The following is a 23,142-nucleotide window of genomic DNA, read 5'->3' as shown; positions in this document are numbered from 1 at the left end:
GAGTCTGTCTACCACAACCCAAACCCAGATAATAATCCCATCTGCAACTTCCTAAACAAATGGTCATACTTCTGTGCTTTCAGACTTTGAGGGAGGGGGAAATCACTACTATTTGAGATGGCCCATTTCACCTTTAAAAAAATTCTAGTGATCAAAACCTTTCCTTATATCACTTCTAAATTCATCTTTTTATAATGCCTAGCCATTTTTCCAAGATTTTTCTTTGGATCCAAGCAAACTGTATGTATTCATTCTTGTATATTTCAGTTCTTAGAGTGAATGAAAACTGCTTATATCCTCTCTCACCCCCAACAAGAAATCTCTTCTCTGATCCAAACATCTCCAGTTCTTCAACAGATCCTGATAAAGCATAATTATGAGGCCCACTGCACTCTTGTTTGGTCTCCCATCATTTGAACATTCTCCCTCTCAAAAGGATTCTTAATATTTTACTAAACACAATGCTCAAGAAAGGTCTTCGCCAGGAAGAAGTATAATAGAGCTACTACATTCCAATTCTATGCACTCTGTTTCTCTATGTTAAAGCCTAAAGTCATATTAACTATTTTCTGTGAGAAATCTCATCATTTGACTCACATTAAACTTGAATCCCCTAAAATTCTCAGGCCATTTTAGAAAATTGTGTTTTGGGATCATGCCTAATTTATATTTTACTTGTGACAATGCTTTTTTTTTTAAGTTGATTTGCTATTTATCCTTTTTAATGTTTGTTAAATTTAACCTTTTGTTCTACTCTTTCAAGATCTTTTTGGTTCCTGATACATTGGTATGCTATTTATCCTTCTCAGACTTGTATAATCAAAAATTTTAATAGGACATATCTTTAGGCTTTTATATAAGGCACTGATAAAAGTATTAACCCAGACAAAACACTAATCTCTAGAACACTGTATTCAAAATTCTCATTTCATTTGTCTATTCAATGAGTTCCAAACCCTACCAGCAATAATGATCTAGCTGACATGTGTTTTTTCTTGTCTGTAGGAAAGGTAGACAGGACTTTGTCCCCAACATTTACAGTTCTCTAATCTACCATTAACTGACTAAAAAGAAAACGAGATTTATATGGCATGAGCTTTTCTTGATTTGGTAGTGTGGCCCCTATGATAACTACTTCCTTTCTAGATGTACTACAACTTTCCTTTCAATAATTTCAAAATTTTGACAAGAAAAAAATAATTCCACTGGCTAACATGCAGTTCATCTTACTTTCTCCGCCCCCCCCCCCAAATCATCATTATTATCCTTCTTTAATCCTGGCATTTCTCTCCCGTTATTTGTGATCTTTCAAAGATCACATAGAGAGGTGAAAAAACACATCTGCCAGTCCTGATGACCCTAAATATACAGTTCATAAATGTTTGAGAACTTCAACTAATCAAAAATAACTTAGGTGCTCTCTTACCATCTCTCCACTTACCTTTGTTTCATTTCTTTTATAGCCAACGTGGTTTCTAGTACAAAAATCATTTTCTTTGTCAGAGAAAACAAATGAAATGAATGATAAACTGCCTTTTCTTCATCTTCTATTATTATTAGGTCATCACACCACTCAGTATTCTTATCCTATTTTCACCAATTGCTACAAATATACATATGTATGTATATTTGTTTCCTTTAACTTTCTTTGCCAATCTCAGCACTAATATTCCTCATACTGTTATAGGATAGCACCAAACTTTTGCATACTGTCCTTGCTTTAATGTTTTTCAATTATCTTTTAAATCTAAATCTAAATTGCTTAATCAGCTATCTGGATTCACTGAATTCTTTAGAAAAAACAAATAATCAAAAAAAAAAAACCCAACTACTTCCCCCTGTCCTCCCCATTAAGATACTCTCATTCCTTTTAGGCTGATTTCCCACATATAGTTATTTTTTCTTGTATCTTTTTTGAATCCTTTGAAATCTTCTTCTAAAAAAACCAAAAACCTAACATATGCCAAACTATGCCTTGCTTTCCTTTCCTTCTTTCCTAAATTCTATAATTGAATGATGCCATTTTCCTATAAGGCTCTAATCATTTTTACCCCTAAATCGGTCCCTAATTTTAAATGGAAATAAAAATTTAGAATAGAAGCTTGACTCAGCAGTTCACCCTTGTTATCATTATGGTAAGAAAAAAAATCAGTAGCTCTTTGACTTGGAAAAATAGGAGATCTCCAATATATTTCTAAATAATTAATATTCCCCATCACAATTCTACCATGTCCATTGTTGGCATCATGGTATGCTTTCTAAATACCTCATATATTTTCCTTTTTTTGTCCAAGTTGTTTATAGTGTACTTTGTTTGCAATATCTCTTTTCTTTCAACTCTTGTTGTTTTTAATCCAAATAACTATTATCATTACAAAATATGTGACTTTAAGTTTTAAAGTAAACTTTTTTTTGTTCAGTCTTTTCAGTCATATCTGAATCTTCATAATCCCATTTACGGTGTTCTTGGCAAAGCAAATATATTGGAGTAGTTTACCATTTCCTTCTCCACCTCGTTTTATAGATGGAGAAATTAAAGCAATCAAAGTTAAATGATTTGTGTAGGATGATACAGCTAGTAAATGGCTGAGGCCAGATTTGAGTCTTCCTGACCCAATGTACCATCTAGCTGTCCAAAAGTAATCCTTAATATTATCAAATTAACAAATAGTACAGTGTATATTATCAGTGTTAGAGTCTAAGGATATCCCATCTATTATGTCTGTTATAGAAAAACCTATGTTCGATGTTTATGTACATGAAAAAAAATTATCTTTATTTCTCCATGAAAACCTGTGTGATCTAGCAAAGTTCAGTATAATGGAGTTGTATTGTCTACTTCCTTCATTATTCCTCAGTGAATATTATTTTGGAAATTTGTTAGCCTTTCTCCATGGCCCTTGACTCAGACCCAATACATCCCTGCCTCCTAAGCCCTCATGTCTACAAATGAGTGGGAAATCTTTATGAATGATGCAAGAAAAAAAAAGATGCTTTTTGCTCATTTTCCATTATTTTGTCATCCATTGTAAGTCTCAAAAAAAGCATCTGTAAAAAATAATTAGGATTTATGGAAGTTTCTTTTCTCTCAAAAGGTTTTGAAAACTAATTCATAGTCAATATCTTTGAAAAATTCTGTGTGACATACTGTAGTCCATTTTGTGACTATCTCTGTAACCTTACAGGGAGTGGTTAGTGGAGGACATGCACAAGTTCATTTCTATTTTATTATCAGTAACTGTATTAAGACATCTCTATCAATAATTGTATTAACTCACCTTTAAGTGTTCAGTAGTCCATTTTGTACACAGTTTAAGCAAAGCTTCATTTCCAGACAGAATGGAAGAATGAAAGAAAAGGTGGTTGCTCAAAAATTATAGTGAGCTAAGCATTAACTTAATTTCTTCCATATGTGGTCTACTAGTTAATTGTTCCCTTGTTCTCCCTCCTAAGTTCTCTACATAAAGAAAGTTATTTACTGAGTTGGAAAAAAGCAGGACTTTTTTATTTGTAAGTTAGAGATTTAATACCTGTTTCCCTCTCTGCCAAAAAATGACCGGTAAGAAGTAGTATATGAAACCAACCTTCTACAACTTATAGTAAAGCCAGATTCATTGGAGTTTGATACAGTTATTCAGTTCTATTTATCTTTGGATCTGTAGCATTTTCTGTCTGTGGTTATATCATGCACCCAACTTGTGATGGTTTAAATCCTAATATTTCTTTAGTCCCTTCCCTCTCATTCATTTTTATATCCCATCTGTTTAATCAGGCACAATGGTTAGAGTTTCTGAACTTGGACTCTGGAAGAATGACAGTTATTACCTTTAACCTCTGAATGTCCATTTAATTAACTATAAAATGGGTACAAAAATGCTTTTTATACCAACCATTTGTGGTTGCTGTGAGGCTCAAATGAGATCATCTCTATAAAACATTCTGCAATCCTTAAAATTCTATATAAATATAATTTATTAGTTACTAACTTTTGTCGATTCTGAGGAGGAATCATCCTTTACTTCTATCACCTCTTCCATTATCACCTTTCTAATATTATCTCCTCATTACTACCCATCCTTAGTAACCACTAAATAACCACTTAAATACTTTTCCTAACTTTAATTCATTCCTTACATCATGAACACACTAATCTTCCTTATGAAGAAAACTATTTATGCAACAGTTCAGCTCCAGGGTCTTCAGTGTCTCCTTTTTCCCAACTTAGTAAATCAATCAATCAATAATCATTTTAAGTGCTTAGCATGTACCAAGCTCACATTTGTTGGCTTGATAGCAATCTTCTATATAATCTTCTAGAAATCTTCCTTTCTAGGCTTATCAAATATGTGTCATCTCCATACACTGATGATCAAGTCCAGGATTGGCAAACTACAGGACAAAGGACAAAGCTGGAACAGCTTTAGAATAGTCCATGAGTTTTAAATGCAACCAAACTTTATTTAAAATGTAAAAAAAATTCTTAGTTTGTAGTATTACAAAAATGTAGTTTGCCAACCCCTGAATTCTAGTGAAACTAGATTACTCACTGATCTCTGAAAATATTACCTTTTGCTGCTTCCATTTTTGTTGTTTGTTGTTTAGTCAATTCCAGCTCTTCTTGTCCTTATTTGGGATTTTCCTGGAAAAGATACTGGAGAGGTTTGTCGTTTCCTTCTCTAGTTCATTTTATAGATGAGGAAACTGTGGCAGAGTTGGGATTTGCCCATGGTCAAACACACAGCTGGTGTGTAAGGCCAGATATGAATCTGGGTCTTCCTGAATCTAGGTCCAGCACTTTATCCATTGAGCCACCCAGCTACCTCTTCCTGTCTTTATGCCTATGCTCCTATTATTTATGCCTAGAATTAATGCCTCTCCTCCCATTCCCATTGAGTTCCTATCCATGCTCTAATGCCACCTTAATTTTACCTACTCTGAAGCTTTCCTCTGGGTACCACTCAGTTAGAAAATATAAACCCTGCTGTATTCTATACCCTCTTTCCATTATCACCTTTCTAATACTGTCACCTTGTTAATACCTACATAGAGCTCTTAAATGGGAATCTTTCTGATAAATGGGGGAAAATCCATTATAAAATATGAAGTGCCTGTATTTTATTCAGCCCACAATCAGTCATCAAGCCTTTTTTATGTGATCACAGCAAACCAGTCACTGTGCCAAAATCTGGAGCTACAAAGAAAGAGAAAGGTGTAAAAAGTTTTTGGTCATATGGGGGAGACACCGTTTAAATAATAGTGAATACTCAGGATATAAACAGTGTAAGCTGACAGTGTCCTTAGCAGGGTTTCTTATTCTGGAGTCTATGAACTTTAAAAAAATGTTGTTAACTGTATTTCAACATGTTAATATAATTGGTTTCTTCTGTAACCCGGTATTTTATTTTGTGCATTTAAAAAATATTATTCTGAGAAGCAGTCCAGATGTTTTATCAGACTGCCAAATGGGTCCACGAGATGCACAAAAAAATGTTAAAAACATAGCAGGAAAGGCATCAGAAGCTGGGGAGACTGAGACAGACCGCCTAAAGAAGATGTCATTTGAATTGAGATCTGAAGGAGGAAGGCAGATGTGAGGAGGCAAACCACTGTTAATGTGACTCACCCAGGGTGTTTCTTTTCCCCACCCCATTCCCTCTGCAGATTATGGCACAATTAAGAAAGTCCTGGCCCCGATGAACCTGACTGCCAGCAGCTGTTTGCTTGAGGAGATTGAGCTGTTCCCCGAAAGGCAGAGAGAGCCCATAAGGAGCCTGCAGATTTTGCACAGCCAAAGTGTTTTGTTCGTGGGTCTTCAGGAGCATGTGGCCAAGATCCCGCTGAAGAGATGCCTCTTTTATAGCTCACGCAGGTAGGGAAATCACATGGATATTCTTTCTGGAGCTGCTGTTCCCAATAAAAGAAGAACCTACCCTGAGGGAGATACAATAATCTTTGTAGGATTTCAAATTAACTGCTCCTTAATAACTTAAGGACCTCAAAAGCTGTGTGAGCCCTGCATCCCAGATTAATCTCTTGAGATTTTTTAAACACTAAACCAATTTACTGTAATTAGAAGAATCCACAAAGCACTTAGGATGATATATTAATGTTGAGATAGTCAAATTAATGAATCCGTAGGTAATTATCAGCATTATAAACAAAAAAGGTCAGGCATTTATATATCACCAATATTAATAGTTGGTGCTATAGGCATTCAGATTGGTGATGCTAGATTGTTTTGGAAAGTCTTAGAATGGGAAGTGTGGGTACTTGCTTAAGAAAATCAACTTCTTTGCAGATGATCAATTAAAGGAAGAATAACTTTTCTGCATCTTTTTTTCTACAAAGTGTATGGATAGCAGTGTGGGAAAAATATAGGCTTTAAAGTTAAAAGACTGGGGTTTCCTAGTCTGTCTTTGCTACTGACTTCTCTGTGACCTTAGACCACTCATTTTACCTTCTTTGCCTCAGTTTCTTCTTCGGTACAGTAAAGGTGTTGGGACAGATGAGCTTGAAGGCCTCTTTGAGCTCTGAATCTATGAGCATATGACAAACTATTTGTCCATCTCTGGTTTATTTAGGATGGAGTCTCCTTATCAAGTGAAGTAATTGACCACATCTACAAAATTATTTATTTAGACAATATAGTTGGAAAAATATAGACTAAGGAATCAGTAAGCAGAACCCAAGTTTGAACCTAGGACCTCTGACTCCAAATCCAGTGTGCTTTTTACTGGATTTTCACCACTTGTGGCACATCCTTCCCTTCCCACAAAAGCATTTGAGTTATTCAGGAATAAAAAAAAATAAAATAAAAAGGGGAGGAGTAGCAAGAAAAGAAAAATTTAGTTTAGTTGTTGCCTTACATGCTTCCTTCCTGCTCTAAATCTCTATTCCTCTAAAAAAATGACTCAAAATCTGAGAGGGCTCTAAGGCTCTTATTCTATATACTTGCCCAAAATAAGTGATAGGGTTTTGAGACTTAAGAGAGACAACAATTCTGGACATATAGATGGGGGTCATTTTCACAGAGATGATAATCAAACTCCTCAAAGTTGGTGAGATCACCAAGAGTGAGTACAGAGAAAGAAGAGAGACCAAGGAGGAGAGTTGGTTTATAGCCACATCAAGGAGGTATGACATGACCTATGATTCATCAAAGGAGTAGAAAGATAGGAAAAGGACCAAGAAAGAACACCATCACAAAACAAACAAAACAGAAAGAGGGTACCCAGGAGGAAAAAAGGGATCAAATATGCCAAGTGCTATTCAGAGTTCTAAAAAGGTAAAGACTAAGAAAAGATTATTGCATTTGGTAGCTAACCATAGCGACAACAAAATTGCTATTACTTGAGTTTATGAATTATTTAAAATTTCTTGTGACAGCCAAAAATTTCAGTGATCTGTAAAAGAATAATGAGACTTCAGTGCCCTGGGATCAATATTTCTGGAGTCAAAAGATCCAGGTTTAAATCTTTTCTTTGCTATAATTTGTGTGACCTTGAGCAAATCATTTAATCCTTTTTTCATCTGTAAAATGAGAAGGTTTTCAGCTCCAGATATAGGATATTATATAGTTTTTTGAGAATTACAAACCACTTTTCTTAAAACCTGATAAAGTGGGTGGTATATCACCAGCCTCATTTTACAGTTGGGGAAAGAGTAGCTTAGAAAAATTAAATAACCCATTTGTGGTCACATAATGAATTTCCATAGAATAGAGATCCAAACGTGTGTTTCCTGACTGTCAGTCCAGTACTCTTTCTACTATAGCTCTATTTCTCTGATGACTTTGGTAAGTACTTTCCACAGAGATAAAGGATTACTACATTTTGCCATCACAAAACATCCAAAGAATTTCTGAAGAGTTGATCTATTCTCAATGCTGAAAGAAGCTAGAGAGTAATACTAAACATGTCTCCCAGTTTATTCACTCTCAGGCTTTGATTCAGCATAATGTTAATAATAGCATTAATAATATTGATAATAAAATAAAATTATATTTATATGGTGCTTATTTCTAAGCCATCCATAGAATTTAATGGTTAATTGCTTGAAAGCATTATCTAATTTACCTTCTGTAAAGGAGTTCATTAAAGGCAAAATTTTCCACTGCTCTATTGATGATTAATTGAAAACTCAAGACTTCATGATGCATGACAAGTCAGTGATGCCTCTTAAAAAACAGTTCCTAGGCTTTTGACTCTAAGCCTAGTGCTGCTGGGCCTCTCCTTTGTGTCCTTTACAAGCCCCCATGGGTAGGTTTTCCTCTCCCTAGACTCTGCCAAATTCTGCAGAACTGATCAGAGCCTGGAGCTACCTTTGGAATCAGAGGTGAATTCCATGTTCTCTTAGGCTCCTTGGGGCATAGCACAGGACAGAATGAAAAACGGGCCCTTTGTCTGGAGCATCAGCCTCTTCTAGCCAAAGTGCCGTTCTGCTTCACAAACAGGATGTTTTCTGTGGGCCAGACTTGGAGTTTGCAGATTGTGATGCTCTGAGACAATCCAGCCCTTTCATTTTCCATTGGTTTCATGGAAGCAGAGCTTACAATAGCCTACCTCTACTGGACTTTTAAACTAGGATGTAAAATCTTGTATAAGATCAGCTAAAGGAGAAACCTTGCCAGAATTCTCTATTTATGGCAGCTGTATTTTGACTCTAGCTACAAAATGCAGTGTGACCCATTGCCATTGAGGTCAGAGGCACAGGTAAATATCTCACAGAACTCCTTCTTTCCTCCCTCTTTTAGGGCTATTATGATCTGGCTATCTAGGAGAAGAATAATTTTGCCATGTCATTAAAAACATATTTTAGTTCTACTTTCCTGTCTACAGCAAAAGGAAAGTAGAAAGATGCAAATAGCAGCTGATAGGTAGTTGAGCCACAATCTCTTACATTCTCCTTCCCTCCCCTCAAATGGAAGAGGCCCTGCCCCCTCCAATTCTCTCCTGTTAAAATATGGTCATTTACGTTTGGTTTTTAAATTCTGCATTTGGGCAAAGAAAGACGAAAAGAAAATTAGTCCAGGGCTTTGTCTCGATTTCCCACCCCTCACCTTAAATCCATTGCCTTACTATAAAACCACAAGAGATGTCTTGAGATATAGCAGAGAGAACACAGGTCTGGAAAATAGAGCATTGGAATTCTGGTTCTGGTTCTGGCACTTAACCTCATGAGGCCTCAGTTACTTTGTCTATAAAAGGAGGGAGTTAGAATAAATACTCTCTCAGGTCCTTTCGTGCTCTGAAATGTTTTCGAACTGTAATTTAGGCAGTCTGGGGAACAGGCTACTTTTTCTGAATAATAAAATGCTTGGATGATGGAATAATTTTTTTGAAATACAGTTTTAATTTCAAAGAAATACACCATTTTAGTACTTTCAAGTACAGCACCTGGAATTAGTTTTACCAACATATTTGGCCTAGTAGATAAAGACCTTGAGAAGATTGATAGATAATTGGTACATCAATTATCTAGGTAAAATTTTATACCATGTATTTTAAAAGATTATTTCCAGAAGTAGAAAGGATAATCCTTTTCAAATGATACTTTTTTATTTGTTTAGAAAACTTTTTTGATAACATACAGAGAAAATTGTGCTCAGCCACTGATAATTCAAAAATTAGTAGAATCTAACTTAATTATGCCTTATTTTGATTTTTTAAAACAAGATATTACAAATGTTCATTCTTACATTTTCCCCCCCAGAATTAAGAGGTTTTATTTGTAGGATGTTACTTAAGAAACAATTAAATTAAACTTCAATAAATTAGATTCTACTATATAATTATTAGTTAACCAGCAATGAAGACTGTTCAAAATTATAGAAACTTGGGACTTTTGGCTCTGACTTCAAATATTCAGAATAACCCTGCATTCCCCTTGCCCAAGTGGAAACTAGTTCTGTTTTCATTTTCTGTTTCAAAATCATCAAAGCCATGTTCTGAAAGCCTGGTGCACCTTGATGGCTTACTTATGTATATACTTTTCAAACATGGATTATGTAATTTTATCATAGATATAGAAGCTTTGTAACTGTTTATCTAGTTTCCAAATAACCCTGTGAAGTAGTCAAAGCTGGGGCTATTATTCTCATTTTAAAGATGAAACAGATGAGTTGAAGAACAGTTAAATTATTTGAACAGGTCACAACTAATCATGACATCTGGAAGCCCAACTTTTTCCTGCTGAATTCTCATATGGTGCCCTTCCCACTTGGATATTCTGTCTTTATTTTATTCCATGTGTTTTTCTCTTATATGGCAAGATAGCCTTATATAGAAGATGGAGAGTTCGAATCAGATCATGAAGATAATTGTTTATGTCCTATCTCTTACATGTACTGCTTATTTGAATTTAGGCAAGTCATTTTACATGTAGGCACCTCTCTAAGATGGTAAATTGTGGAAAAGATCCCAACCTATATTGGAATACTTGGTTTTAATGTTTCTTTATGAGTCTGGCAAACTAGAATATTAATTTTCCTCAGTGCTTATTATGAGACAATTTTATGGTCTCAAATATTTTAAGAGCATACTTGACCAGTTCTCCTTGTTTAACTAAAAGTTCAAACTTCTCTAGCCCATCATTCTAAATTTTTATTGTAAGTAGTAGTAACAGATATACCTTATCTATTTCAACTAATTATTAACTTTAAATTAAAAATAGGTATTTTGTTTACAATTTCATTTAACAAAGAATAAGATTAAAATATAAATGTATTAATCTAAATATCTTGATAATATTGGCTCTTAATAATAATAATAATATATAATAATGTCTAACATTTATATAACACTTTAATGCTTGCCATCATATATATATATGTACATATGTATATATACATATGTACATATATATATAATTTCATTTCAGAATGGGGAAAAAGTTTTTCATTTTATTTTAATTTTTTTCCATAGAACCTCTTGGCCCAATATACAAGCAATAAAGAATAAGTATTCTGGAATTTTTTTGATCCTTAACTAATATTTTATAGTATATTACAGTTATCACATACTTGATGAGCATCCAGCATTAGTCCCTTTCCCTATGATAATATTGATAACTACATTCATACTTAAAAGATGATAGGAGGGAGGTTAAATATATATATATATGTATGTGTGTATGTGTATATATATAGATGCAATATATATTGCATCTTGAAGAAGGTGACAGCCATCATAACTGCCCTTGATATATAGCTATTTGGCGTTGCAGATTAGGGAATCAAAGAATTTCAATACTGGAGAGGCAATCACAGAATCTTGGAGCTAGAAAGGTTTTCAGAGGTCATCTAGTCCAATCTGTCACTAAACAATAATGGCTTCTTTAGTACTTGCAACAAGTTGTCAACCAGCTTTTGCTTGAAGATTTCCAGAGAAAAGAAAGGACTACCTTGGAGACAGCACATTCATTTCTTAAAATGACTTGGAAATTATTTTCCATACACAAAGCTAAATTTGCTTCTCTTAAATTTCAATGTTAGCCTTTGTTATTTTCTTTGGGAATAAGAAAAATTAGTCTAATGCCTCTTCTCCGTAATAGCTCTCATCTCTTCCTTAAGTCTCAAATTCTCCAGATAATCATTCCTACTTCTTTCATCCTCTCCTGTTGTGACATTATAATTAGACTCTGTTTGACCATTCTCATTGTTGATTTCTTGACATTCACTCAAGGTAGTTTTTATTAACATGTGGCAACATGAATTGAATGCCTGTATTCCAAATATTCTTTGACTAAGACAAAATATTAAGAATAAGTATAATGATAAAATAATAATAGTAATGTAATGATATATATGTAATAATAATAGCTAGCATATATATAAACATATATATATAGCACTTCAGAATTTATAAAGTATTATGCACACAAACACAAGCATCTATTTAGTGTCTATCCCTCTTGATCTGACTTGGACTTGACCATTGATTTTAGAAATTGTGATGACTTCACACTTCCTTTTTCCTTCCCTTAATTGAGTATGATGGAGAGATGGTCTGCTTTGGATACAGTTTATGGTTTTGAGGCATAAGAAAGCTATCTTGTCCCTATGGAGGATGGTTCCTAACTGAAACCTTTATAGCATCACCCTACAATCATTTCAGTTATATAACCAAAGATATAATTGCTCAGCCTCATTATATTTGTGAAATGGCATAGCAAACTACTAAAGAAAAATTAAAACTGAGAAATATAGCTATTTATATCCCATTAAGGAGTAAATTAATGTCTTGTTCATTTTCCTATGTCTGTAAAAATCCTGTCTTTCTTCCTACTCACCCCCCCCCAACCCTTTTAAGGAAAATAATGAGAGTCTCAAATTTTTTCTTTGTTTGAATCCTCAGTTAAAAACTTGTAGAGTCCTGTCTAGGAATTTTGAGGGTGTGGTATTGGGAGGGATTTCAGTTATGTAGTTTTAAAGTGGTTTTGTGGATTGAGGCTATCCATGAATAGTTACTGAAAGAATATCTGTTGAATGAATTAATTAATAACTTATAGTTAATCTTGTTTACCTAAAAGGTAAATATTATAATTCTTTGTATAATATTTTATACTTTCTCACACAAGCTGATTATTTCATGTATTTTTCCACTTTGGCCTTTTGAATTAAGTAGGACAGATATTATTAGTTCCATTTTATAGATAAGTACATCAAAATTCATATAAGTTAAGTGACTGGTGCAATGGAGTTAATGATGGACCCAAGTTTAAGATGCTAGCCTCCTTTAATAGAAGTCCCATGCTCTTCTGCTACAAATATTTCATGAGTTGCATATGCTGGAAATGAGTAAGGTCTCAGGCTCACAAGTCAGAAGATCTGAATTCAAATCCTAATTCTGATGATGACTACCTATGTCCTCCCCACCATTACCCCCCCCAAAAAAAAAAACACGGGGACTTATTTTTTATGGATCAGAATGATGAGTAAGAATATCCCTCTAAGCATGCCAATCAATGTAATTTGATTTAGAGAGTTTAAAAGACAGTAGAACCCTCCTACAAAAATGATATATCTCCATCTACAGGAGCATTTTTTAGCTGGTCATCCTTAACACTGTTAGCCTCTAATGATTTCATTTAGTCAGTGGAATTAGTACCTCGTTAAGGTAATTAGTATGGAGATTAGGTTAGCTCACAGCATTTCCTGCTTGAGAGGGCACAGTTTTCTAAAAGACAGAGTTAACAGGTCAGCACCTCACTGATTATATATTCACAAAAGCTAGTTTCAGCTTCTTGGGGAAAAATGAATGCATGGAGTAAAAATTTGAAAGTTGAAAGTTGTACTTTTTTCCCACTTATAGTAAACTCTTTCACTATCTTGCATGACATCCCTAGAAATCCAGTATGGGCAGAAATCCAAAGGGACAATTGTGACCTCTAAGCTAAGGACACAACAATCAGGAAGATTAATCTGTTGGCTCCTTTCCCCAATCTGTATGCTATATTCCTTATCAAATACTTTATCAATTATTTCTATTATCATTTTTAGATTTACATTATATTCAACACATATACCTTCCTGAAGAATTTTAGAGCCAGAAGGGACCTTGGAGATCATCTAGTCCAATCCCTTAATTTCCAGAGAAGGAAACTAACACCCAGAGTGATTAAGTGATATGCCTACATTCACATAAGCATCAGTGGGAAAGTCAGGATTCACACTCCAGTCCTTCAAATCTAAATTCAGTGCTTTTCCCACTTTAGTCCTATGCCATTAACTACATAGTAAAGTAGATTTTTTTTCTTATTCTCTAACAAATTAAGAAAATAATGTGGAAGCCTCACTTTCCTATACATTATCTGGCATGTATTTATTCTCTAGCCTAATTGCTGGCTAATAAATTTTCTCAGGAAATTAAGAATATTTCTTGAATGTCCTGAAAGTAATATTAAATACAGTCTAGTTTAATATGTAGAATGTTCTAGTACTCTTTTTATTCAAAATGGCACACTTTCTTCTTTCATGGTTATCTTCTTAAGTAAATTAAAACACAAGTTTATGTGGCTTTGCTCAACTTAATTTAGGTAAAGAATAGAGAGTGGGTTGAACACCAATGTAGAGACATGCCCTCTACCAATGAAAATTGGCACCCTCTCTGTAATTTATAATCTTAGTTGCTTAGAGCAATGACAGGTTAAAATATTTGCACAGGATCTGGACTCAGGTCTTCCTGGCTCCAAAGCCTGATGTCTACCCACTCTGCTGTGCTTCTCCTTTTCTAGGGCAAGGAAAACAATATATATATAGCTCCACAGTGTCATAATTCTATTAAAGTTCATAAAATAATAAAAGTGAAAGAACTCATAGAAATAATGTAATCTATCCATCTTATTTAATAGTTGAAGAAACTGAATGCCCGAGAAATTTAAGTGACTTGCCCAGGGACATGCACGTTTCCAAGAATTTAAAGACTGAAAGGGTCATCAATGGCTCTCTATTTCAGTAAGAATATGAGTAATAATTCCCTCTAAAACAGATTGTATTTTTTATGATTTTAATTAAAAATGATCAATTTGATAAACAACATCAAATATGGACCTCTCCATATACAAAGAAGAAAAAGGGGAGGAAAGATTGTGCATGAAACCATGACAGTTTCATTAAATAAAGCTTGTGGTTTTAAAAAATATCCTTTTAACATATTAGTTCCATACATATACTGCTGGTGAGTGTTTTCTTCTGAATTGCTTTCTTCTTTGATGCTCTTATTTTTTTTTGCATTTCTATTATTTTAATTCCTCCTCCCACAAAAAAAAAAAAGAAAAAAGAAAACCTTCTCTTGTAAACAGTAAACATAATTTAGAAAACAAATCTCCATATTGGTTGTTTCTGAAAATGTAGGGCTCTTTCTTCACTTCCACTCCATTACCTCTCAGACCAGAATAGGGAAACCTTTTTTCAATTTTAGTCTTCCAGAGTAGTTGATGTTCATTCCATTAAACACGATTTTTACTGGCATTTCTTCCTCAGATAACACAGCCTACTTTTACCTAGGTTCCAAGTTTTGGGGCTGGAATTCTAAGCTAGACCCTCTGGGGCATTGTTATTTCCCATGTACCACATGGGCCCCCTGAATCATTGAAGAGATAACCTTATCTTTGGCAGATTACAAATATTGTTACACAAAGTATAACTATAAATATTAGTAATATTAGTAATAACAATAACTAGTATTTATATAATGCTTTAAGGTTTTCAAAGTCTCTTGCAAATATTTTTTTATTCTCATAAAAATCCTGGGAGACTGTTACTATCATTAGCCCTATTTTACAGATGAGAAAGTTGAAGTAGATGAGGTTAAATGGCCAGAGTCATACCTGTGGCTCCTTTGTACATTACATACAAAAAATCCCCTATAAAGAAATAACTAATTCTAACTGGGTCATCTTTCAACAAATTCTGCTTTCTGCTTAAAATTTTCATTCAGAAAAAATACTGAAAATAAATGGTGTCTGTTCACATCATGTAGAACTACCATCTCTATTGTTTATGATAAAATGACAGGTTTGATAGTTCGAGTAATTAGAAGAGACCTTCAGGATCATCTGATTCACCCTCTCATTCCTGAGGACATTTAAGGCTTTAAGAAGTCAGTTATCAAGTCCAAGGTTACACTTGAAAATAGTTCATCCAGGGCTAAAATATGGGTAGGGGTCCTGTGATCTGTCCACTCTCCTCCCATAACTTCTCTACATATGTAAAAGAAGGCAGAATGTATAAATACTTTTACATCATTTTTGCCAAATTTTTACATGCTTGTTTATTCATCCATCTTTTCATTAATTTACTTATTTCTTTTAAATGTATGTACTTATTTATTTACTTTGCTATTTATTTTGTTTAATCTTTCATTTTTATTCCTCTATTTCTCTATGTATCTATTCGTGTGTGTGTGTGTATTTATGTATGTATGTATGTATTTCTCTTTCTCTCTCCTTTCTCACCCTGTCCTTCCTCTTTCTCACTCTCCTTTCTCCCTATTTTACCAAATAAGAAAGGGACATTTACTAAAATGAGGCAGTTAGGTGGCACAGTGGGTAGAGTGCCAAGCCTGACATCTTCTTGAGTTTGAATCTAACTTCACTTACTTATGAGCTTTGTGACTCTGGGCAAATCATTTAATTTTATTTGCCTCAGTTTCCTCATCTTTAAAATGTACTACTAGAGACAGAAATGGCAAGTGGTTCCAGTATCTTTGCCAAGAAAACCCTAAATAGAGTCACAAAGAGTCAAGCACAACTGAAACAACTGAATAATAACCACAAAAATTTACTAAGATTGTAAAGTATGAACATTTAGAATAAAACATCCCCCAAAAGTCTGTTATGTATTTTCTCTACATCATAGAGTTGAGGGGAAAATAAACTGAAGAACAGGGAACACAGTGGTAGACTTGTCCATCACAGCTATCTTTTGTTAAAAATTCATTTGTCCCTATTGTGAGGTATTCAAGAACTTCCCTTTATAAATAGTGTAGCCTTTTTACCAGGCTGCATGAGAAATATTTCTGCTTGAATTGTATCTGATTGCTTCTGTTGCTGAAGATTATACTAGGATGCCAATGGGAAGTTCCAAATCCTGCAGATCCTTTGAAGTTCTCAAGGACTAGCCATAGCTAGAGATGGAGGAGATCTAGGTAAAGGTACTCTTCTCTGTTCCCCCAACAGAGATACTTCCTCAAAAATTTTATTGTATTGTCACCATTTAAAGGCTTCCTTATGGTGTTTTACAATGGTATAAAGCTAAAACTTAGAAGGCAATGAAATATCAATTATTTCCCCCCAGATTTCTTGCATACTTATACATCCTTTGTCAAGTACTATTCAATTGTTCAATATATATTTAAAACAACAATAATCATTATTATTTAGTCTGAGAAAGATTTGTTCATTTTATCAGTGTATCAGGAAATTTTCTTTCAAGGCAAATTATATCCTTGTCACATTCTGTGACTTAATAGATGTCTTCGTGAGTCCCTTGAGTCTTCCAGAGAAAATGATTTTTCCAGGTGATGCAGTATCAGAGGCTGTCTAGTACTTAATACCTTTATTTCCATTTGCTCTATTATTATTATTATTTATTTATTTTTATTATTTTAGGTGATAAGTTAATTTTATAGAGTTATGTTTGAGTGGCATCATGGTATAATGTAATGAATTCAGACCTGGCCTCATGTAAGTACAATCTTTGAGATATGTTAGCTTGGTTGATCTGGGGCAAGCCACTTAATGTCTCTAATTAACCTACAAGGTAATTCTCTAAGATGAGAAACTGCAGGATCATTGCTGTTGTTCATGTTGGTAGATGGAGTTGATAATCTGATCTGTGTAGGTAGAAGGACTTTCCTTATTGCATTTCCTATACCAGTGAAATTATGTGTGGTCCAAGAAAAAAAAAGGAACATTTGATATCATGAAATATATTCTTTATCTTCTTTTGGCTCTGTAGAGCATCTCTCCAGATATGATTGCTGTTACTCAAATCCTCCTTGAACTGATTTTCTTTCTGACAAAGTGCTTCCTATCCCCTAATCCTCCAACTGAACATTTCTTTTGGGGGAAAAAGAAATAGAATATATAAATACTTGGTTCTTCCTTCCTTTGTTTTATCTTGAGAGGATAACTAGGGCTGAAAAAAATTTCACCGAATAATAACTTTTTATTTGATGAATTCGACCAGTGAATATTTTACTTCATTTTCACATGCACAAACATATATTTTTTTAGATTACAATGTTATTAAGCACATCCTGTGGCTTAGCCATCTGTCATTACTAGAATATTTTTCCACCTATGTGACCCCTAAACAGGACCAGAGATGTCACAACATGAAAATGGAAACTTCATGTGGCTCCTGACTATATGTGGAATAAGAGCTTCTGGGACAGATGACTTCTTTATGATCAGCACTTATAGATTTTTCTATCCTGGAGAACCAATGTCCTCAGGAAGACTTATACTTAGGGGAAGTTATAACCTTTTTTTTTAAAGTCTACATGTTTATTCTGGAGATAATTTTACCACAAGATGACCATGACTATGATTTAGATGATTGAAACCCATAGGGAATGCCAATATAAACAGCTCAGCCTTGTGTTTATTCAGAGTGGAGACTTGCATTGCTGTTTGCATTAAGTCACAGACAAAGGCAGATATGCTAAGTCTGATTGTAATTATTGGATTCCAGAAGAGCATCTCATTTTGTTATTTAGAGGTTCCTCGCCTTGATTTTCTTCTTCTTTCTTGTACTTCTCTCCTCTTCCTTTTTCTCTTTCTCTATCTTTTCCTCTCTGTTCTCTTTCTTTTAGCTTTGATTCTAGTTTTGAATAAGAAATAAATTGAAATTTATGTCCAACTTATTCAGGTCTGAAATAGCAATACAAGTTATAAACAGTATAATAAAATTTAAGGTTATAACTAAAAATTATTTTTGTTGGTTATGACAGTATTATCAAACATTTACTATTCAAATTCAAAAGCAATTATTTAAAATTATAAAATGATCATAGCCTTTAAAAATCAAAGTCATATTAAAATGCTAATTGAATATGGGTAGTTTTCCAATAAGAACACATTTAAAAGATAGACACTAATTAAACTGTTATTTCATTGCTTCATTAGACAAAGCGTGAACTACAGTATGAATTATTTAATACCTTTAGTTATATATGTGCTATGATTTTAAGCAGGTGATTTTTATTTAATAATTTGTCATATTTGTTTATGTGCCTTATGACCTCATCTAAATTATTTACCCTCTCAGCATTATTGTGAATACCACTTGTGAAATAAATGTTCTTCCTTTTAGGTTCTAAAATTAATCTAACTTTTCTTTTAATCTTTTATCATTTGAATCCATTTTATATACCCTAGAAAATGTAATTTTCCTTAACATTCATTTATCCTATGTCACTTCTCTTCTCCAAAATCTTTTTCACCTATATAATTGTCTAGGCTTTCACCCTCCCACCCTACAAAACCTTCATAATCTTGTTTTAAACCATTATTTCAATTATTTTTTTCTTACTCTTCCCTGTAAGAGCTATCCCAATTTACTGCTCATTAGCTCAGTGCCTGACACAAAGTAGATGCTTAATAAAAGCTTATTGACTGACTGACTTGTGGAAAGTTACATCTCCTCCCTTAGCCTCAGATATCTAATTTGTAAAATGAGATATTTTTTACCTGACCCCCTCCATGCTTCTTTCCTGCTCCAAGTCTAAAGTCCTGTGTGCTAGACTGGCCTCTTCAGTGTCACATAAGACCCCCTGGGGTTATTTAACCAATCCTCTTGTTTTCCAAATGAGAACACAGAGGTCCAGGTATGTGAACTGCCTTGCGCACAGTGACTAACTGTAACAGTCTGGGCTCAAATGATATTTCTTTTTCCCAGAATTTGAATGTATTTCCTCCTTTGTGACTATTCCCTTTACTTAAAAGATTTTCTCCTTATCTTATTTCAGGTAAATGTTTGTCTAAATTCTACATTGTATTTAAATTCCATTTCAAGTCTCATCACCAGGAATCTTTCTCCAATTCTGTATTTCTGTCTGTCTATCATTGCTTGTCCTGTTCTGTTTTTCTTGCTTATTAAGAAGCTGTCATTTTTTTTACCTTGGGAAACTCTCTCTTCGTGAATTCCCCATACCAACAAAGACCTGTCTAGAACTTAATAAGTGAGTCTTGGGGGGGGGGGGGGGGTATTACAGGCATGTAGAAATTAATCAGCATATTCAGGATCAAACAGCTAATAAGTTCCAGATATATAATTTGAACCCAGGACTTCCTGACTCCAAGCCCTATGCTCTGTCCACTAAGTCATTCTATCTATGTCTAATCTTGTACATTTATTAAAAGTCTACTACATAACACAAACTCTTTTAGGGGTTGCAGATGAGAAGACAAAACTAAAACAATCTCTTCCTTCAAAGAGTTTGGATTTGGGGGGTGAAAAAATATTGGAGAAAGATGGTTCTTAATAGTGACTGTTTTTTTTTTCTTTAGACATTGGATCTTAGAACTAGAAGAGATGTTAGAAATAATCTAATTTGACCCATCATTTTTCTCATTAATAAAAATCTGGACATGTTGGGTGACTTGCTAAAGGTCACCCATATAATAAGTGTGAAATCAGGAATAAAATTCAAGTTTTCAGATGCCAAATCTGTAGTACTACCGAGAATTTGGCTGGTTTATTGGGCTAGTTAATTAGAGAAAGTTGCTAAGGAGACCAAAGTCATAAGTTCAGATCTCCACGTTCAAATTAATTTCATTTCTGACATTTACTAGTCATTTAACCTCTTTCTGCCTCAACTTTCTTCATCTGGAAAATAATGACAATAATAGCTTTTGTTGTGAAGATAAAATGAGATGGTATTTGTAAAGTACTTTGCAAACCTTAAATACCACGCTAGCCATTTTACTTTGGTCACCAGGGAGGCGATGTCAGAATGCAGGTGGATCTGTACAGGTCCATCATCTTCATAAATGGTGGAAAGTACATTTGCAGAATAGACAGAAAACACATATGCTTATGATTGTCTCATTTGGTCTTCTCATTGCAGAAGAGATCTGCCTTCATTAGTCATCTTAATGCTTAAGTGCATTTGCCAAAAACGTTCTCAGGCAGTAGCCCAGAAGAAATGCTTTTATTTTTCTTGTTGATTTGTCTAATGGCAATATAATGCCAACTGCTATCTCAGACGTATTCTTTTGGGAGGGAACTTATTGGTAGCACTCAATCCCTTAATGTCACTGTAAAGCTATTTCCTTTCCCAGGAGGTGTCGTAACCTAACAATGTTTGATTTCCTTTGGAGATGTTTTGAATTATAGTCAGCTGGAAGTGCCTACTATCTGGTAGAATGTGTTCATGTCACAGAATATGACTACACCACAGATTGCTCTGACTCTAAGCAAGGCAGTAGTTCTACCTTGACCTACTGTGGTGTTTGGTTTCATTGTACTCTCACCCATGTTTTCTCCAGCTGTGGATTCTTTTGATATAGACTTTGAAAACTAAAGTTTGCCTTATTAGGTCTGCTGTGCTGAATTGTTCTTCCACTTTTTGATTTGGCCTGCCTCTATGTCTGGGCTACCAGGAGTCTGATCGTTTGTTTTCAGAGAAAGTTTGTAAAGGACCTTGGTTGATTCAGGTATTAAATTAACAAGCATGAATTAAGCAGGTGTCACTTGCAAAGCACTGTGTGAAAAACTGAGCTTTCAAAGATTTAAGTGACTCAAATTATGGCTGGTAGGAGAAAGCCTGAAATTTAAAAGGTACTTCCCCCCCCCTTTTTTTAAACAAATTTACTAAGCTGGATTGTATATCCAGAATTCTTTCCAAGAAATTATAAAAAATATTAGAGTGCCAAAGTATCTAGGTACTAGCTTCCTGAACTGAATGAAAAACCATTTATTTAATGGTTATTATCTGCCAAGCACTATACTAAGCACTGGGGATACCAGCATGATATGGGAAGAATCTCTTCTCTCAAAGAAGTTGCATTCTAATTGAGGAAGACAAAATAAATAGAAAGATCTAGTTGCATAGTGAATGGAAAGGCATGTAGTTCTTAAAGGGGTTCCTCAGCAACGTTGTTGGAGAAGCATAAGAGTGATTTAGGCACATTGGAGTGTCTGCCTTGTAGTGCAGGGAACTGGTGGCAGACTGGTCCACCATCATTAGGACAGCAGTAGTGAACTATTTAGCAGCTTGATGGTTCATAAGATAGAGAGCTGGGGCTGAAGTGAGGAAGAATCTTTTTCCTGAGTTCAAATATTACTTAACTCTGTTTGCCTCAGTTTCCTCTTCTGTAAAATGAGTTGTAAAAAGAAATTCCAAACCTTTCTAGTATCTTTGCCAAAAAATCACCAAATGGATTCGTGAAGTGTCAGACCCAACTGACATGACTGAACAAAAATAACAGTGAAACTATTGGTCATACTGGAGAATCCCTCTGACAAAAGTAGGGATCAAGAGGATGGGGATCAATCAACTGTCTGGAGGGAAGAGAGGTACATTGGCAGGAAGGTTGAGAGAAGAGTCTAGTCAGTCTAAACATGGGGAGAAGGTCCACTTGGTACTAAATTCCTTTCATTTAGGCTTGGATAAATTGAGAAGTAGAAAAATGAATTTCCCTAATATTGCCTAGCATGTTAATGGTATCAATGCTAATTTTCTTTCCATGGGGTAAATTGGAATCAGAGGTATTATCTGGGTGAGTTTTGTGATACTTACTATTCAAAGGTAGGAACTTAGTTCTTTCTGTTTTGGCCCAATATCATGATATTATTGATATTTTCTGAAAATTAAATGCAAATAATAGCCTTCTAAGTTATGTTTGAGTGTATTCCAGGACCCTGTAGTGATGATTCCTAAATAATAGACCATATAAAACAAAGGTCCATTGGAATGGAGAAGAAGATCAGATATAAAAATTGAGGTTAATTCCTGAGGTCATTTAAAACCCTAACTACGTTTTAGTCTTGTAAAACATCTAAATGTTTTACCTTTAATTACTCTGTCCTCTATTCATTATAGCCCAGCTCTTAGAACCTAAGAGGAAAGAGGGATCAATGACTCCCAGATCATTGACTCCAATAGTTATTCAACAAGAATCCTTTTGAGAAAAGTCTTAAAAGGCCATACATGACTCCTTTGAAGACACAGCCTTCTAAGATAACTCATTTGAACAACTCTAAGTATTTAAGAAGTCTTTCTAATATGTAACTAAAAACTGATTCTCTGCAACTTTTACTCATTATTCTTATTTTTCTCCTCTGGGACCAAACAGAAGAAATTGAAACCCTCTTTCATATGCCATCCTTTCAAACATTTGACCATTACAGTCTCAACTCTCCTCACACAACCCTCTGCTCTCCAAGCCAAATACTTTCAGCTAAACCCTCGCTGCCCTGCTGATATGGTCTTAAGCCCATTTTAGCACTGCATTTTTTCTCTCCATTTATCTGGTCCCTCCATATGCCTCCTAAAATGTGGCTTCTGGAATTGAACATAAAGATGTGGTTTGAGAATGTTTTCTTTTAGAATACAGAAGAAGGGATTCTTTTCCTATATATGTGTCTAATGTTCAGTATAATGGCTTATATCTGTAAGAATATCTAGTAATAGG

At 34.4% G+C, this 23,142-nt stretch overlaps 1 protein-coding gene across 1 annotated transcript in view; it reads left to right on the top strand.

Moving 5' to 3' along the window:
* SEMA5A (semaphorin 5A) overlaps window positions 1-23,142 on the top strand; it is a 445,552-nt gene that overhangs the window by 276,088 nt on the left and 146,322 nt on the right. The window contains exon 10 of the mRNA XM_044665417.1: window positions 5,662-5,869. Within this exon, the coding sequence (XP_044521352.1) occupies window positions 5,662-5,869 (208 nt within the window). The remainder of the gene's footprint in view (window positions 1-5,661; window positions 5,870-23,142) is intronic.

Source organism: Gracilinanus agilis, chromosome 1 (assembly GCF_016433145.1).
Source record: "Gracilinanus agilis isolate LMUSP501 chromosome 1, AgileGrace, whole genome shotgun sequence".
In the NCBI taxonomy this organism is placed as follows: Eukaryota; Metazoa; Chordata; class Mammalia; order Didelphimorphia; family Didelphidae; genus Gracilinanus; species Gracilinanus agilis.
This window is presented reverse-complemented; position numbering and strand designations above follow the sequence as displayed.